General features: G+C 39.9%; 2 protein-coding genes across 2 annotated transcripts; one reads left to right on the forward strand and one right to left on the reverse strand.

Annotated features, from left to right (window-relative positions):
- Positions 1 to 1,822: 1,822 nt before the first annotated feature.
- mmp23bb (matrix metallopeptidase 23bb) lies at positions 1,823 to 10,003 on the forward strand (the record flags this gene model as incomplete). Its single annotated transcript, XM_062418644.1, has 7 exons — positions 1,823 to 1,893; positions 3,426 to 3,565; positions 3,711 to 3,878; positions 5,048 to 5,212; positions 9,184 to 9,294; positions 9,528 to 9,654; positions 9,791 to 10,003. Coding segments are annotated over 7 exons (975 nt in total), but the record flags the coding sequence as incomplete, so codon positions are not given.
- A 6,221-nt stretch (positions 10,004 to 16,224) lies between these two features.
- On the reverse strand, positions 16,225 to 18,997 carry LOC133980077 (stress-associated endoplasmic reticulum protein 1). The gene is made up of 3 exons (XM_062418647.1): positions 18,787 to 18,997; positions 17,695 to 17,767; positions 16,225 to 16,845 (listed from the first exon to the last, which is right to left on the reverse strand). The coding sequence occupies exons 1-3, from the start codon at positions 18,868 to 18,870 to the stop codon at positions 16,805 to 16,807; spliced, it is 198 nt and encodes a 65-aa protein (XP_062274631.1). The 5' UTR covers positions 18,871 to 18,997; the 3' UTR covers positions 16,225 to 16,804.
- Positions 18,998 to 19,087: the final 90 nt, after the last annotated feature.

The following is a 19,087-nucleotide window of genomic DNA, read 5'->3' on the forward strand; positions in this document are numbered from 1 at the left end:
CAAAAATATGTCAAAACTAGTTTCAAAAGCAGCATCAGGTTTGTTAAAATCTACATTTAGTATTTTTGTTGGTTTTATGTCATTTGAAATTTTGTCCTTTTTTTTTTTTTACCAAAAGTAAGACTGAATGCTCCTGAAAATGTCAAATGGTGTAACCACAAAAAGAAAAATGTAAATGTTTCCTGGTCTCCATGGTAACCCAGAGTAAATGTAATATTTAGAACAATTGTATTCCATTACCTTTATTTAATATAAAAGTTGTAATGTAAGATCATGCCAAACTAGTTGATATGGTGTTTTATTGACTATTTACTGTTTTTAAGCAAGTTGAATTATTTGGTACAAAGTTTTTATGGTTACACCACTTAGACATTTTTGCCATAATCCTCTAATATATTCTCTCTAAATGGATTAAAAGCAGAAATTTGATGCTGGGTCCACAAAAAAAGAATGTGTGCAAGTTATTCATACGTTTATTTTATCATTTTAACCCTTTAAATTTGACTAAACCACATGGACACAAAAAAACATCACTGACCCACATATATTCATGCATTTCCAGAGAATGTGTGTGTGGTCTGGATCCATGTGGTTAAGTATTCTCAGACGTGGTCTCACCTGTCGTGTTCAGTGGTCAAAGGTGCAGAAAACTGAAAATGTTCCTGCTGTAGTCTCACAGACAGTTGTTTAGTATCAGCTGTATCTGCTGACTCGTCCTCGCTCAGCCTCTCCGTGCTGCTGCTGAATCCGACAGTTGAACTTGTCTCACACGGTCAACGATGTCTCGTCTCTTTGTTCTCGTCTCCTGCCAACAACTCCTCCACGATTCCCAACGTGCACACTTTCACAACTTCAGCATCCACACATGTTTTGCCCTCTTGGCTGATTACCAAGTTACACAAAGTGAAGCAGCTGCATCTTCTCAACTGCAGTTTGTTGCAGCTGTCGGGATCGTCGATGCAGAATCAGACGACTTCAGACTTTGACATTATAGAGACAACATTTAATTTAAATAAATAAATTTGGTTTGGAATTGGTATGAGGTGTCAAAATAAAGACAAATTCACCACTGTAAAGATCACTTACAGGCTAATAAATGGTTTAGATTTTTGCTCACAGTTTCATGGTGTGAGGCGAAGAAGAAAATTAATTTTGTGGTGGATAATACTGTGTTGATACCATATCTGGATGATGCAGAACACAACGTATAAGTTTGTATTTTGAAAATATTCAACTGTTTTTCCGCAATTAGTAGGTATTGGTACACATAAGCTGCGTTAACTGAATGCATCATCCAATTGCGAACAAATTTAGTCCTGCCAAGAGGTAACAATCAATCAATCAATCAATCACCAAAAATGAGTAAATACACTCTCTCTGTTCTCTGAAACATGAATCAAGGTTTAATCACATTTATTGATCAGTCAGATCGACTATTGATGCTTTCCAAACACATCTGTGGTTCAACATTTGGTATAAACACTTTTAATGAGGAGAACAAACTGTGAGGAGAGAATATGAACAGTATGAAAGGGTTAAATAATGTTGTTGGATATGCATAAAAACAGTATCTTGGTCTTGTGTAAGGTCTGTGACGATGTTTTTCTGTGTAAAAATCTGACTTCCTCTTATCTTGAGTTTTTTTTTTTTTTTTTTATCTCAGCAGCATCTAGACCAAACCTGGTGGCCCCTGATTGGTTTAAGATCTAAACACACCTGGTAGCTCCTGATTGGTTAAAGATCCTGGTTGGTTATTTTTTGTCTCTTTCAGATATCTGGCGGCAGAGTGACGGAGCCACTCACAGACAGTTTGATTCATGGAGGGATGAGACACAAACGCTACGCTATCAACCCTCTGGGACACAAGTGGACTCATCACAACATCACATACAGGTACACACATGTGTCAGGTTATATTCAGGAGACGTCAAAGCAGATGGATCACTTCAGGACATTAAAACTGAATTAAAGTAAGAGACACATGTCACAGTTGATCATATCTGACAGCCTGAGAGATACAGTAGTTCCAGCAAACATCTCCTCCTCAAAGCACACATTATACTTTTTTACTGAGATACAACAGGTTAACTATATGTTAATTGACCACATGTTTCCTCTGGGTGAATTTTAGGTAAAGTTCCTAAAATAGTTCCTACTGTATTTGAATTCCAGCTCTGTGCTGTTCGGTTGGACGGGTTTAGGTTTAGACATGAGGATTGAGATAGTTACGATGAGAATATCTAACAAAGCAGCTGGTTTCTCAAGATCATGACACCATGAGAACACACAAGAATCCAGCATGTCAGGATTCAAGTTATGCACTTGTAGCCAAATATCTGGTGGTTTGGACCAGTCAGCGTCATGAATCCAGCTGGTAAGATGGTGATAGATGATTCATCCAATCACCTGCCAAGTACTTGCCGTTTTCCAAATAGCTTCCATAGATGACTTTTCAGATGGTTCTGTGTAATAAACCATCTGACCCATCAGGGCAGGTCACAGAATCTGATGGGTCACCAAAAACAGTGTAACACCAGTAAGAACGCTGACCCCATGTATATATATATATATATATATATGGAGAGTTACTGGGTTTAGTAACTACTGTAATGTCATCACTGTTACTGAATGAAATATTAATGTTACTGTCACATAATGTGTTACTGCCCAACACCAGCCAGAGAACTTAATTTTCCCTTTTCAGTTACCTTTTACTGAATGAAATGAGGTGTAATGGTGAACTAATGTCAGAGGGGAGAAAACAGAACAGCAGATGTGATGGCTACTGACTAGTCTGGTTCAACTGGTTTGGGTCTACTGGTCTGGTCTATGTCCTACTCTCGAACCTGTGACCTTTTCTCACAAACCTTAAACACTAACACCTAACACCTCTAAAGACTGTGTCGCCCTCTGAATTAACACATTATATGTGTTTTAAATGTTCTTATTCTATTCGACATCTGGTGATGAGTCAGACAGGTTCATTCCAGATTTGACATCTTTTTGCTTTTTATGCTTTGAATAAAACTGAGAGATTGAGGCTGAGTGAGCGCCTGTGTTGAATTGAACTGATTGAGCTGAATTATTCCACTGAATGCTCTCTGATTGGCTGGCCTGCTTAGTGTAAAGAAAGAAATGTTCCCTGAACAAGGCCTGCCAGGCTGATGATCCGCCAGAGACATTTAACACCAACTTGAGCCCAATCGATAAAACACCTGAGATGGTCTGTTGAGCTCTGTGCAGCCTGAGAGGATCCACTCAGGGCAACAAAACCTACAAATTAAACCTTAATTTAACAACCTGCCTCTCTGTCTGTCTGTCTGTCTGTCTGTCTGTCTGTCTGTCTGTCTGTCTGTCTGTCTGTCTGTCTGTCTGTATGTCTGTCTGTCTGTCTGTCTGCCTGTCTGTCTGTCTGTCTGTCTCAGGATCGTAAAGTTTCCAAACACTCTGAATGTTGAAGACACCAGGAAGGCCATCAGCATCGCCTTCACAAAGTGGAGCGACGTGTCTCCGCTGGCCTTCACTGAAGTTACCGACGGCAATGCTACGGTTGACATCACCATTGGTAGGTCAGAAGATGAGGAGAGGGGTTTAACTTACCACTGAAAAAAGACACAACAGGGGTTTATCTGTGTGTGTGTGTGTGTGTGTGTGTGTGTGTGTGTGTGTGTGTGTGTGTGTGTGTGTGTGTGTGTGTGTGTGTGTGTTAGGTTTCTACACCTTCAACCACACCGACTGCTGGTGGTCTCCTCTCCACCCGTGTTTCGACGGTCTGAACGGCGAGCTGGCTCACGCCTTCCTTCCACCGCGAGGGGAAATCCACTTTGACAACCACGAGTTCTGGATCCTCGGCAAGTCCAGGTTCAGCTGGAAACAAGGTAACAGAAAGGAGATCCCTCTCCTCTGAAACAGACTCCCAGTTAACCTTTTGATCTGTAGTCCAGACATCTGTAGTCCAGTGATCTGTTGTCCAGGGATCTGTTGTCCAGCGATCTGTAGTCCAGTGATCTGTAGTCCAATGATCTGTAGTCCAGTGATCTGTAGTCCAGTGATCTGTAGTCCAATGATCTGTAGTCCAGTGATCTGTAGTCCAATGATCTGTTGTCCAGTGATCTGTAGTCCAGTGATCTGTAGTCCAGTGATCTGTAGTCCAATGATCTGTAGTCCAGTGATCTGTAGTCCAATGATCTGTAGTCCAGTGATCTGTAGTCCAGTGATCTGTTGTCCAGTGATCTGTTGTCCAGTGATCTGTAGTCTAATTATCTGTAGTCCAGACATCTCTAGTCCAGTGATCTGTAGTCCAGTGATCTGTAGTCCAGACATCTCTAGTCCATTGATCTGTAGTCCAGTGATCTGTAGTCCAGTGATCTGTTGTCCATGTTTTAGATCTATGACAGCCAAAGAGGCCAAAGTAAATGGTTCAACACAGGTAATAATCTACAATAGAGTTCTCCATTTTGGAAGTCGGCACTATCCAGATGACTTTCTATTGGTTAAAAGCCTAAATTTACAAATCAAGTCAATGTTCGCAAAAGTTAAATTTAACATGAAAAATTCTCACTGCTTAATGAAAGCTGATCCAGTTTGACATCCTAAAAAGGCCACGTACAGGGGATGAACTCCTTGGATACAGGTAACAACATGACAACATGACCTTTCCTCTGGCACCACCTTCAGGATAAACTGTTTTTCTCCCAGTAGTGGTAAAGAGATAAAAACAGCCCAGGTGTCTCTTCAGTTTAGTTTAGTGTTGTATTGTGTGATGACTTTTACAGTCTCTGGGTGAGCTGTAGTGTTTTAGTCTATCTTTATAGACTCTAGACCAGGCATGTCCAAACTATTCCACGAAGGGCCATGTGGCTGCAGGTTTTTTTCCAACCAATCAAGAGCACATGATTCAAACAATCAACTGTCTGAAGACTGAGATCAGCTGATTAAATAAGTCAAGTCTGGTGTGCTCCTGCTTGATTGGAATGAAAACCTGCAGACACATGGTCCTTTGTGGAATAGTTTGGACATGCCTGGTCTAGTAGTTGTACCTCTGCAGGTGTGTGGCTGAATGACCTGGTGCAGGTAGCAGCTCATGAGATCGGTCACGCTCTCGGTCTGTGGCACTCTCGAGACCCTCAGGCTCTGATGCATCCCAACGCTACCTATACCGGCCAGAGGAACATCGCACAGGACGATGTGTGGGGCATCCAGAGACTCTACGGTACCTCAACACATATAACAACCAGAACACTCACAGAGCAACTACAAAAACACACATGCACAAGTAAATACTGATAAACCAAACAATATTATACATCACAGTGGAACCACAACTGATTTAATGTACTAGAAACTACATAAATATGTTGTGGTGTTTCAGTAGGAAAACTGCCTCAGAAAACTCATTGTACTTTCACATTTTCTCCACAAGCTTTGAATGAGAAGAAAACACTTTGATCACTGTTGATAAAAATCCTGTTTATTGATTATTGAAGCTTCAGATTGTTCACACATCCAATCAGTAAAGTGGGATCAATGATTTCATGTTCAGATTGACTTCATCCACACAGTCAGTTAGTTTAACCCAGAATGTCAGCTATGTACAAGAACATCATTAATGATTATTATCATGATCATTACAGTTTGATTGAACATTTCTTTATGAATTTACAAAGTGATGAGAACTAAATATCTGTGATGAAGGAAGTTCTGCTGTTTTCTCTGTTTAAGAAACAACAGACACAAATACATCAATACAAACATGAAACTAACATTTAGAACAAAGAGAAGTTAAAAACATGGTGATGAGCAGTGAGAGCCTCCATGGATAAAAATACACAGGAAAAAGTCACATTTAAAGAAACTGAACATATCAATGAAACATAAAGTAAACAAAGTGTTGAATATCACTATTAGCATGTCAACAGAACCAAGGCTGGATTGTGACCTGATGGCCAATCGTCACTTGCCCACTAGCCTTCAAATTTACAAATAAAACAGTCAATCATGTGACTAGATTATCTTGGAAACAGCTTTTATTTTATTCTGATTGGATAATGCTGTTGTCAGGCGGGAACCTCGTTACATTTTCAACATAAAAGGTTTCATATGAAAGTGACAATAATTATCAACATCAAGAGAGTGTGTCTATTTCTGTGGAGCCTGACCAAAATGAAAAAAGAAAAAAGAGAGAATTTTTTTTTCTCCCATCAATGGGCAACACAGGGTAGATCCAGGCCAGAACAGAACAAATGAAAAGTTAAAAAAAGTTTGATTGACAGCTGATCTCTGAGCAGCTCAGAAACATGGAGACAAAAACATGAAGAATTACAACATCTGACACATGAAGTCTGAAATGACTTCTGTCTATTTCACTTTACTCAACTCAGCTGTGGATAAAACATAAAGTCCAGCATAGAGAGGCTGAGTGAATGTGGTCTGGACTCTGTGGAGGAGAGTCATGGTTTCAGAGACGCTGTAGAAGGACAGAATACCTGCTCTGTGATCCAGGTACACTCCGACTCTGGAGGAACCAGGACCTGAGACGGGAGTTTTAATGTTGTTGAAGCAAAATACATAACTGTTAGGCAAACAATGTAAAGACCAAGATTTGTCATTACGTCCAAATACAGATTCACTTCCTGCTCTGCTGATATTCTTGTATGCGACTGCTACAAAAAATGCTGTTCCTCCCCACTCCACCTCCCAGTAACAACGTCCAGACAGACTCTCTCTACTCAGGACCTGATAATATTTAGTGAATCTGTCTGTGTGAATAGAATAAGACCGTGGTGGACTCGTCCATTCTACTTTTCTGTTCCTCTTAGATAATAACAGATATGTGTGTGCTGTGTTTGGATCCAGAGTGATTTCACGTGAATATTTTAAGAACCAAGCTCTGGTCTCTGGTTCTGGCAGTAAAACGTCCACTTCAGTCACTGTCAGTGAGATGTTTGTCCATTTGTCCCTCAGGATGTCCTGTAGTTTATCTCTGAGCTCTGACACAGCTGCTGTCACATCCTCAAAGTATCTCAGAGGACGGATATTGATGCTGGATGAGTCTGTAAGTTCACTGAGTTGTGACACTGAGGGGTAGTTGTGTAGAAACTGGTTGTGATCCTCTGTGTGTGAGAGCTGCTTCAGTTCAGCGTCTTTCCTCTTCAGCTCAGTGATCTCCTGCTGCAGCTTCTCCTGAAGCTCTTTGACTCGTCTCACTTCAGTTTCCTGCTGGGATCTGATCTGCTGCTTCACATCAGAGCTTCTTTTCTGGAGGAGACGGATCAGCTGAGTGAAGATCTCCTCACTGTCCTCCACTGCTTTATCAGCAGAGAGACTGACAGCCTCCACCTCCTGTTGAAGCAGCTTCACATCTTTCTCTCTGTCCTGGATTCTCTGCTGGATGTTTAGTCGACTCACCTCGAGCTCTCTCTGCCTCTCAGTCCTTTCTGCTGCAGCTGGGACTGTGTCATGGCCTTTATGATCCTCCATAGTGCACAGATAACAGATACACTTCTTATCTGTACGGCAGAATATCTTCATCACCTCATCATGACGAGAGCAGATGTTCTCCTGGAGCTTCTTGGAGGGCTCCACCAGCTTGTGTTTTTTAAATGTAGGTGATTCATAGTGAGACTGAAGGTGATTCTCACAGTAAGAGGCCAGACACACCAGACAGGACTTGAAGGCTTTCAGCTTCCTCCCAGTGCAGAAATCACAGGCCACATCTTCAGGTCCAGCATAGCAGTGATCAGCAGGAGCAGCTTGGAGTCCAATCTTCTTCAGCTGCTTCACTAAAGCTGCTAACATGGTGTTTTTCTTCAGGACAGGCCTCGGTGTGAAGGCCTCTCTGCACTGAGGGCAGCTGTAGATCTTCCTCTGATCCTCTCCATCCCAGAATCCTTTAATACAGCTCATACAGTAGCTGTGTCCACAGGAAGTAGCCACTGGATCCTTCAGTAGATCCAGACAGATCACACAGGAGAAAGATTCTCGGTCCAGCTGATCTTTCTGCGCCATTTCAGCTCTCAGAGGCAACGACTGTGAAGTTTAATAAGTTTGAACTTTGATCTGATCATGTGATTCAGTCATAAATGCAGCCTGACAGCTCTGTGCTGCGTCACATGTTGGTTACACCCATCTACAACCTGTAGACCTGAAGGGAAAGAACAAGGAACTCTGATCCCAGAGTGGAGCTTGTTGTGTTTAAAGAACAGGGACGGTTATCAGGACGAGGAGCCGCACTGTGGATTCAAACTGTGTTTCCTCATTTACAGTAAAGTCTCAGTTAAAAGCTGCTCAACATTTAACTTTACTGCTATGTACAAATACTCCATTACAAGTAAAATTACTGCATGAAAGATCCTCCTGCAGTAAAAGTACTGCAGTATTATGAGTGATGTAGTATGCAATATTACAGTAAAAGTACTGCAGTATTATGAGCGATGTAGTATGCAGTATTACAGTTAAAGTACTGCAGTATTATGAGCGATGTAGTATGCAGTATTACAGTAAAAGTACTGCAGTATTATGAGCGATGTAGTATGCAGTATTACAGTAAAAGTACTGCAGTATTATGAGTGATGTAGTATGCAGTATTACAGTAAAAGTACTGCAGTATTATGAGTGATGTAGTATGCAGTATTACAGTAAAAGTAGTGGTTTGGTCCTCTGACTGATATATTATTATATATGACATCATTAGATTATTAATAGTGAAGCATCAGTGTTAGAGCAGCATGTTACTGTTGTAGCTGCTGGAGGTGGAGCTAGTTTACACTACTTTATATACAGTTAGCTAGTTTAGTCCAGTGGTTCCCAACCTAGGGGTGGGGCCCCTCCAAAGGGTCAGCAGATAAATGTGAGGGGTGGTGAGATGATTAATGGGAGAGGAAAGAAGAAAAAACTAAGTTCTGATACACAAATGTGTTTTCAGTTTTTGGACTTTTTCTCTAATCTTTGATTTTTGCTGAAATATTGGATCATTTGAACATTTATTGAAATGAAAGCATGTGAGAAGTTTAGAGGGAAAAATCACTATTTGGTGGAGCTGTTAACAACTCATAGACATCTGAAATGTGAGTCGACTACACACTGCTTTTTGTAAGACGTCAAAAGTCAAAAAGATTTCGTAAAATAAAAACAAATTGACTTAGTAAAGAAAATCCAACATTTCTGACGTCTGGTTTTCTTCAGGATGTTTGGATAAGAAGCGCGTCTGTGATCCGTGGGCTCGACTTGGCTTCTGCGAGCGGAGGAAGACTTTCATGAAGAAGAACTGTCCTCAGCGCTGTGACCTCTGCTACGGTGAGACAGTTAATAAGTGACCTGTGAGATGTGTCCTCTAGAGTCAGTGCTGGTGGTAGGACACTAAACACAGGGTTGATGTTGGACAGTCGAGTCGGTTCATATGTTTTAGTATTTTTTTACAGATTTTGCTGCACAAACAGAAACCTGATTCTCTCTCTGAGGTTTCTCCGCTCGGCTAACCGTCTCTGGTATGACACTCATTTCCTGCCCGTCTCTTGTTCCCGCCGCAGAGCCCCTGGAAGCGGTTTCCACGCCAACACCACCTCCAGCCAACGTCAAGATCAAGATGGTTCCCCGGGGGAAGGTGGTGGGTTTCCGCTGTGGAACCAAAAACCCTCGTTCACCTCCCAAAGTCAGGTCAGAACACAGCTGATCGATATTAACACTGACGTCTCCTGTGAGATAAAGACACAGACGATCAATTATTACTATAAAATATAAAATCTGAGTGAAAACTGAAAGATAAATGAGGTGGAATTAATCTTTTCTGCAGCTGGTATAAAGATGGCGAGCAGATCCTGAATTCCATCCCCGGATACATCGTCATGAAGGACAGAGACCTCCGCATCGTCGCCAACGAGTTCAACGAGGGCGTTTACACCTGCCGCATCCATCGCCGTGGCGACATCGTTTCTGCCAACTCCTGGGCCATCCGACTGAAACCAGAGCAGCCGTCCAACAGCTGAGGACACGGACAGGAAAAGAACAAAAACGACACGATGACGGGAAAGTCCTCAACCACTCGGACTCTGGATGGATCAGTTCAGTTCAGCTGTGACTTTAAATGGCTTCATGAAAGATGTCCTGTAGGACGACATGTCCTCGTGCAAACACTCAGGACTCAAACATTCAGCAAAATGAGCTTATAATTATCACGAGGAAATGTGACATCCTTGTTATCGTTCTAACGGGGTCGCGTACCTGTAACCTCACAGGAGCCTGTAACGTCATATTCATGTAGCCACAGTCCTGTATAATGTCTCATATTAGTCCCGACATGATGTCATGTCCTCATAATCCTGTTTGGCATGATGTGATGTCCCCGTAATCCACAATAGAAGAACCTGAAACGCGCTTATTGTTACTTTCAGGTTAATCAGCTGATAAGCATGTAAACTTTAGGCCTCCTGGTTTCCCAAACAATTATAAAAATAATTTTAAAAAAGTGAAATATTATCAAAAAAACTAATCTATTGATTAAACTGACCTTTCACAGTTGTTGGTTACCAGCCCTCACCACTGATGTGAAAATAGAGCTGCTGGTTGTCTGAAAAGAGAAAATCAGATCATCTGATTATCTGCGTTCAGATTAGTTCAGATTTCTCTGCTGGAGTTTTTTTTTTTTTTTCAGTGAATATTTTGCTGCTGATCCGACTGAATCTGTGACCTTTTGTTTACAACAGTCATTTTCATGTAGTTTTTTTTAAACATACCACTATGTTTAAATATGTTACAGTTTGATGCTGAACTCACTAAACTCAGCAAACCTTCTCAGCAAATCTGTTTCTGTCTTGTCAAAACATTCAGTTCGAAGCTTCTTGTGTTTTAGACGTTGTGTCATACATGTGAACTCGACTGTGGATTGATCATAAATAAGATGGTGTTAAGTTTGCAGCTGCTGTCGTGACTTTTACAAATAATCCAATATAATCAGCTCAATCTGATCCAGGATCCAGGAATCACATCCACACCTGACAATTCAGCACCTCATAATTCAAAATTAATCGTTTCATAATTAACGTTGAGAGCCGACTTTACAGGAAGAAGAGTGTTCGTTATGTAGAGAGCTGGAAAATAGGAATTTATCTGTTTATTAATCTCACTGTAGTTATGCAGATATTGTAGAAAGCGAGAACTTTAAAGATGCTGGAGTTCCACAGGTTTTATATCTTTTATATCATGGATGTGTTATAAGAGCTGGAGACCCAAAATGTGCCTATCCAGTTCTGTAAGAATTGATCAGTGCATACGCCAACAAAGTATCCAGCTTCGAGGTTTGCTTTTGCGTTATGTGGCCCACTGCACATGCTCAGTAGTGTTCCCCCACTGGCTCGGCCCACAGACTTTACACTGTGATGTAAGTCTGTAAATAGTTTTATAAATATAAAACCTCCATGGATCAAAAGTTCATAACATAAAGAGTCATAATTGATCCTGTCAGCAGTTTTACAGACGTCTCTTTTACGATGCTGCTCTGTGGGGAAAATGCTGTTTGGGCCGCAGCTGCAATACCGCGAGTGACCACTTGCAGAGTGGGGGCGCTCTGTCAGCTCTTATAATACTTACATGGTTTCTACCTTCTGTTTCGGGTTGTTTTAGCCATAATGCATCGCTGTTTCTGTCCACCTGTTACGTCTTTTTCTTTAAACATTTTAAGTTTTGTGATACAAATAAAAACTTTCTTTAAAATCTTGTTGTTTTAACCTGCACTGATGAAAATGTCTGTTAAAATGATTTCACATTAATGTAATAAATTAATATTTCTTTGTCATTTTAAAGGTTATTATTTAATTGTTTTATATAAGATATATTCACTAAACATATTTGTCCCTTCTATGTTTCAGGCACAGCATATAAAAACATGTCAGAGTGAACGTTTCATGTTATTTGATATGTAGACGACAATTTTCAAACGCTGTCATTTTTAACAGAAGATAAAGAAAAGATGTCAGTAAATCATCACATCGAGAGAGAATATTGAGGATAATAAAATTTATATTTAAATAGATAAAAATAAAATAATAACAGAAATACCAAAATATGTGACTAAGACTTAAATAAAGAGAGTAGTGTGTTCTGTGTAGAGATGTGATCAAACGTCCCCGCAGAGGACAGAACAAAGACTCAGAGACAGAACAAAGAGCCGCTGACCCACATCTGATGTTTTCTGTCTGACTGCGTCCACTATGTGGGTCACACTGGCTCCGTCCAAACTGAGGACACACATTTGGTTCATTCAGCAGGATGAAGGACGGCAGAGGACAGGAAAGGACAATAAAGGACAGTAGAGGACAGTAGATGACAGTAGAGGACAGTAGAACACAATATAGGACAGTAAAGGAAATAAAGGACAGTAGAGGACAGTAGAAGACAGAATAAGACAGTAGATGACAGTAGATGACAGTAAAGGGAAGCAGAGGACAGTAGAAGACAGTAGATGGCAGTAAAGGGAAGCAGATGACAGTAGAAGACAGTAGATGGCAGTAAAGGGAAGCAGAGGACAGTAGAAGACAGTATAAGACAGTAGATGGCAGTAAAGGGAAGCAGAGGACAGTAGAAGACAGTAGAAAACAGTACAGGACAGTAGAGGACAGTAGAGGACAGTAGAGGACAGTAGAGCACAGTAGAGGACAATAGAACACAATTGAGGACAGTAAAGGAAATAAAGGACAGTATAAGACAGTAGATGGCGATAAAGTGAAGCAGAGGACAGTAGATTACAGTAGATGACAATAGAGGACAGTAGAAGACAGTAAAAGACAATAGAGAACAGTAGAAGGCAGTACAAGACAGTAGAGGACAGTAGAAGGCAGTAGAAGACAGTAGAGGACAGTAGAAGGCAGTAGAAGACAGTAGAAGACAGTAGAGGACAGTAGAAGGCAGTAGAATACAGTAAAAGAAAGTAGAAGACAGTAGAGGACAGTAGAGGACAGTAGATGACAGTAGAAAACAGTAGAGGATAATATAAGACAATAGTGGACAGTAGAAGACAGTAGAGGACAGTAGAAGGCAGTAGAAGACAGTAGAGGACAGTAGAAGACAGTAGAGGACAGTAGAGGACAGTAGAAGGCAGTAGAAGACAGTAAAATAAAGTAGAAGACAGTAGAGGACAGTAGAGGACAGTAGAAGACAGTAGAGGATAATATAAGACAATAGTGGACAGTAGAAGACAGTAGAGGACAGTAGAAGGCAGTAGAAGACAGTAAAAGAAAGTTGAAGACAGTAGAGGACAGTAGATGACAGTAGATGACAGTAGAGGATAATATAAGACAATAGTGGACAGTAGAAGACAGTAGAGGACAGTAGAAGACAGTAGAAGATAGTAGATGACAGTAGAAGACAGTAGAGGACAGTAAAGGACAGTAGAAGACATTGGATGACAGTAGGGGACAGTAGAAGATAGTAGAGGACAGTAGAAGACAGTAGATGGCAGTAAAGGGAAGCAGTGGACAATAGAAGACAGTAGAAGACAGTAGAGGACAGTAGAAGACAGTAGAGAACAGTAGATGGCAGTAAAGGGAAGCAGTGGACAATAGAAGACAGTAGAAGACAGTAGAGGACAGTAGAAGACAGTAGAAGAAAGTAGATGACATTAGAAGACAGTAAATGGCAGTAGAAGACAGTAGATGGCAGTAAAGGGAAGCAGAGGACAGTAGAAGATAGTAGAAGACAGTAGAGGACAGTAGAATACAGTAGAAGACAGTAGAGGACAGTAGAAGACAGTAGAAGACAGTAGAAGAAAGTAGAAGACAGTACATGGCAGTAGAAGACAGTAGATGGCAGTAAAGGGAAGCAGAGGACAGTAGAAGACAGTAGAGGACAGTAAAGGACAGTAGAAGACAGTAGAAGACAGTAGATGGCAGTAGAGGACAGCAGATGACAATAGAGGACAGTAGAAGACAGTAGAAGACAGTAGAGGGCAGTAGAGGACAGTAAAGGACAGTAGAGGACAGTAGAGGACAGTAGAAGACAGTCGAGGACAGTAGATGGCAGTAAAGGGAAGCAGAGGACAATAGAAGACAGTAGAGGACATTAATATCTAACGAACCAATTGGTCAATTTGAACGGTTCACACCTCTAATGAAAGTTCACGCCCTCTAGAAAGTAGTGCTGTTGGCTAAATCTGTCACAATAGCACAGTTCAACCACTAGATGGAGACAAATACTGTGTGCTCGCATTGAGGACGATGAGGAAGGCTATCTGCAATTCATCCCTCATGCCGTTTAAATTAATGGAAACTGGCTTGAATCGACTCAAACTGATCCAGAGACATTGGAGAAGCTGTTACTGGGAATATTATGCGACCAGACAACTTTTAACCATAAAAACAGCGAAGGTAAGACATCATTTTTAGTTGTATATTTACAATTGGAAGTTTGTTTGGACTTTTCTTTGACGGTTTATTCCGCGAGTTTTGGTCGGACAGGAATGTGAATCAGTGAAATCTCAGCCTTTATTTGATGTGTAGTTTGAGTAGATATCGTGAAATTAAAGTTAAGAGGACCGCGGTGACTGCGGGCATGCGCAGTGCTTACACGGAGGAGCGTTTTTGCTACTGGCGCAATCAGTTGCTCAGTGTTTGACTTGTGTTTTGTTGAGCTGTAAGAAGCCAGTAGAGGACAGTAGAAGACAGTAGTGGACAGTAGAAGACAGTAGAAGACAGTAGATGGCAGTAAAGGGAAGCAGAGGACAGTAGAAGACAGTAGAAGACAATAGATGACAGTAGAAGACAGTAGAATACAGTAGAAGACAGTAGAAGACAATAGATGACAGTAGAAGACAGTAGAAGACAATAGATGACAGTAGAAGACAATATATGACAGTAGAAGACAGTAGAAGACAGTAGAAGACAATAGATAACAGTAGAGGACAATAGATGACAGTAGAAGACAGTAGAAGACAGTAGAAGACAATAGAAGACAGTAGAAGACAGTAGAAGACAGTAGAGGACAATAGATGACAGTAGAAGACAGTAGAAGACAGTAGAAGACAGTAGAAGACAGTAGATGACAATAGTGGACAATTGTTGAGCTGTAAATGGTTATAGCTGGTAAATAGCTGAGCTTCTTCTGAACAAAACGGTGTAACATGACTATATTGGTGCTTGTCGTTGTTCATTTATAGGGGCGCTGGCGGGGGCTTTATCTCTCTGTCTTCTATCTGAATAATGTTCGTGAGCTGTGAGCTGAGCCTAACGTTAGCGGTTTGTTTCTATACCCTCTGGTGACATGGTCCACCATATAGCTATAACATGCACACGAAATACAAATTTTTGGCCACGCAATAGGTAAAACGTGCGAATGATGCCACCGGATCAGTTACAGTAGCGCTCACTGTATGTATCGCGTTGCCATGGGAACCTATCAGCCTATCAGTGATCAGAATCTAGTTTGTATTGATTTGCAGGTTGTTGTTGCTCTGACTGAACTACTGAATGTGTCTGTAGTGTTCTCTGGACATAAAAGTTCATTATATTATTGATCAGTCTGACGAAATGTGCTTTAAACCTTTAAATTATGATGTTAACACTTTGATGATGTTTCATGCTTGGTCCTGATTTGCTGAAGTCCGTTTTACTTTCCGTTTTTAATTGGCTTTGTGATGTTAAGGCTGTAAATACCTTGTCTGGTGTAATATGTTATAATAATGTGAGCAGATATAAAAACATTTATTAATGACTGATGGAGAGTTTATGAATGTGAATTAGTGTAAAGACATCAGGATGTAGAGTTAATATAAAGCTTTTATGTTCTTTTAATGTGAAACTTCACTTTGAGCTAAGCTTCTTATATGAAAGCTATGTATTTCTACTTTATTTTATATTATTATCATTCTTCAGTTTTATCTTATTTAATTTGTTTAAACCTTGGTTCTTTTTTTACTCTAACTTTTAATAATCCCCTTATTGTCTTATTTTACTCATTTTTATGTATTTAATTATACATTTTTTACTTATTTTATTTAAACTTTTTAAACATTTTTATTCCTTTTTCTGTGTCGTCGCTTGTTTTATTATCAGCTGTGAAACACATTAACCTGAATCTGATATAAAGTCTGATATAATTAAGTTATATTAATAATAATAAAGTCTGATATAAATGAAGTTATAATAATTAATAATAATAATACAAATAAATAATAATAATAATAATAATAATTAATAATAATAACAATAATAATAATAATGACACTCAGAGAGTCTGATCTTCAAAATGAAACTTTTATTACTTGAACACGATTTTTCAGGTGACGCTGCACACAGTGCAGACACACCTGTCAGCACCTGCAAACCTTCTGATTCAAAAGACCTTCATCATCATCACCATCATCATCATCATCACCACCATCATCATCTCTCTCACAGCTGAACAGACGCTGCAGATATTTTGGAAAAACACGAAAATTCATTTGAGCTGTTTACAGGAGCAGGTTGGACTATGACCCCCCCCCCCCCGTGTTTACTGATAAGGTGTAATCAGGTGCAGGAGGAGGGGGGATGGGGGTGGTGAAGGGGGCGGGGTTTGGTAGACAGGTAAACAGAGAAAGGCACAAAGAGCCGACGTGTTGCCTGTGAGAAGGACAGCGAGCAGCGACGCGTTCAATCAACAGATAACGGGGGGGGGATATGAGAGGGGGGGGCGGGGGATAAGGAGTGGGGGGGGTGAGGAGGGGGGGTTTGGTCGTTTGTCTCGGGAATGACTGGAGTCAGCTGGCAGAGGTCAAAGTTCAGGAATGTTTTGGTCGGTTGGGTCGTGGGGGCGTCGTGGCCCCCTGCTGGTGACATCACTACATGCCCATCCTGATGCTCTGGATGATCTGGAAGATGGCTGCAGAGAGAAGAAGAAGAAGAGGTTAGCTCATGTTTATTAAATATTAAATTATAACATGATGACACTTTATATTCAGCTTGATGACAGAAAGGTTATTATTATTATTTTTATGTTATTATTATTAAAATGTTAAATTAACTCACTAAATGACCTTTATCACATCTGAGCTCCAGGTTAACTCGACCGCACACACACACACACACACACACACACACACACACACACACACACACACACACACACACACACACACACACACACACACACACACACACACACACACACACACACACACACACACACACACACTTGTGCTGCCAGGTGATCGATCATTAACTCATGTCAGTCTAACCGCCCGCGTGACGTCACGGGGGGGCGGGGCTTCAGTTCAAACTTCAGGTGTCAGGTTTCATCTGTTTTTTACATGTTATTTTCTATTTATTAGTTATTGTTTATATATATATATATATATATTCGTGTTATTTAAAGTTATTATATTTATTTATATTTTTAATTTATTAAATTATATTTAATTGCAAATTTCCCCATTGTGGAACTTCTAAAGAAATAAAGGAATATCTTATATAAATGATAATAAAATAAATAAATAATAAAAAATATAAATTAATACTTTAAAAAATACAAATTAAAAACTTTTTACCAAAAACATAAATAACAGACATTTGATCTGTTTAATTATATTTTCATCACTAAAAAAATAATTGAATCAAATATTAGATTTTTTTAAGTTTTTGTAGATTTAATTCTTTAATAAAAACAGCTGAGTGAAGTTTAATCGAGGCTTTTATTGTGGTGACGTTAACGAGGAAGAGGAGGAAGACTCACCTGATCCACAAACGACGAAGATGAAGAGTGCGAGCAGCCAGGGACCGACACCTTTATCCTCCAACACGTTTCTCTGGAAGATAAAAACAATAACAGTCACATTTTATTCTCAGATTTCATCATTTAATCTTCACGGTTCAGTTTTTAGTGGTTTTAATGAATTAACTAACACTTTAAATTTAAGTGTTGAAGTTTTTTTTTACCACTTTTTGTAGTTTTCAGTCTTTTGCTGAACTCATTAAACTTTGATTTATTGATCGTAAAGTGAATATTTTTATTTTTAGTCTTTTAAACTTTTGGTTGAACAAAATAAAACATCTGAAAACTTAAAGAGACTTTTTGTTTTTTCACTCTGAAGTTTTATCAAAACAATCAATCACTTCTATGACGTCATAAACTAATCAATAAGGAGCAACATGATTTAAAAAAAAAAGAATAAACGTGTAAAATGTGATAAACACACAAACTGACTTCTTCAAGACAAATATATATATAAAACAGCCAATTAAATCAGATTTAAATGATCTGAATTAATGCTGATCAACATATTGATCATGTATTGATTTGGTACTATTGTGATGACGTCAGTGTCTCCTGCTGTGACTCATTAAATCTACACTACTGAGGATTATTTAACAAAATAAAATCACTGAGTAAATATTTAAGCACTGTTGTTGTTCCACACAACGCTGACGCTGTATTGATAGGGGGCGTTTATTGATCAAAGATATCCTGATAATCGGTATTTATCTACATGTGCCAGCTGTTCTGACTGATTGATTAGTTTACTGATGAACTGAGACTTCATATTAATCGACAACAGAACATTTAATCGCGTTTTTAACCAACTTCTGTGTGTTTTAACCACTTTTGCGGAACTTTGAGCGAGTCACCAGATTGCACGGTCACCACTCTCAACGTAACACCGGCGGCTGGTTTTTGGGTTTTTTTGAAAACTAACTGACCCAGAATCAGAACCAATTTTCTACAGATTAAACGAAGCTTTAGTATGAACCTAAATACGCATTTCGATCCTGAATTACAACATTTTTTCACATGTTTCGGAGCAGTGGTTATAGAAACAGCTGTTACCGTTGACTTGGCGACGTTCCCGCGTTGAGTGATGTTCTTGCTGTGCTTCTCGTTCGCCATCCGGATCCTCTGCTTGGCCACCATCTTTTCTTCTTGTCTTCTTGTCTCTTTAAATGAGATTTAACTGATGTGTTGTCTCAGTCCGAGGACACTTTGAGTCTCTGAGGTGTTTCGTGTCAGACTGTCTCGGTCTCTCTCTCTTGTCTACGTACTCACAAAGATCAAACCCCGCCCCGCGCTGACTCCTGCCGGAAACTCCTACTTCCACCGTCAAGTTTCCGCGCACTAAAATAAAACTTCT

The sequence above is a fragment of the Scomber scombrus genome, chromosome 5 (genome assembly GCF_963691925.1).
Source record: "Scomber scombrus chromosome 5, fScoSco1.1, whole genome shotgun sequence".
NCBI lineage: Eukaryota > Metazoa > Chordata > Actinopteri > Scombriformes > Scombridae > Scomber > Scomber scombrus.

Bases quoted from the DNA above. Each gene is read 5' to 3' on its own strand.
- LOC133980077 (XM_062418647.1), bottom strand. From the start codon at position 18,870: ATGGTGGCCAAGCAGAGGATCCGGATGGCGAACGAGAAGCACAGCAAG. The intron at 17,768-18,786 runs GTAACAGCTGTT...TTTATCTTCCAG, and splicing joins GGAACGTCGCCAAGTCAACG to AGAAACGTGTTGGAGGATAA. The intron at 16,846-17,694 runs GTGAGTCTTCCT...TTCTCTCTGCAG, and splicing joins CTTCGTCGTTTGTGGATCAG to CCATCTTCCAGATCATCCAG.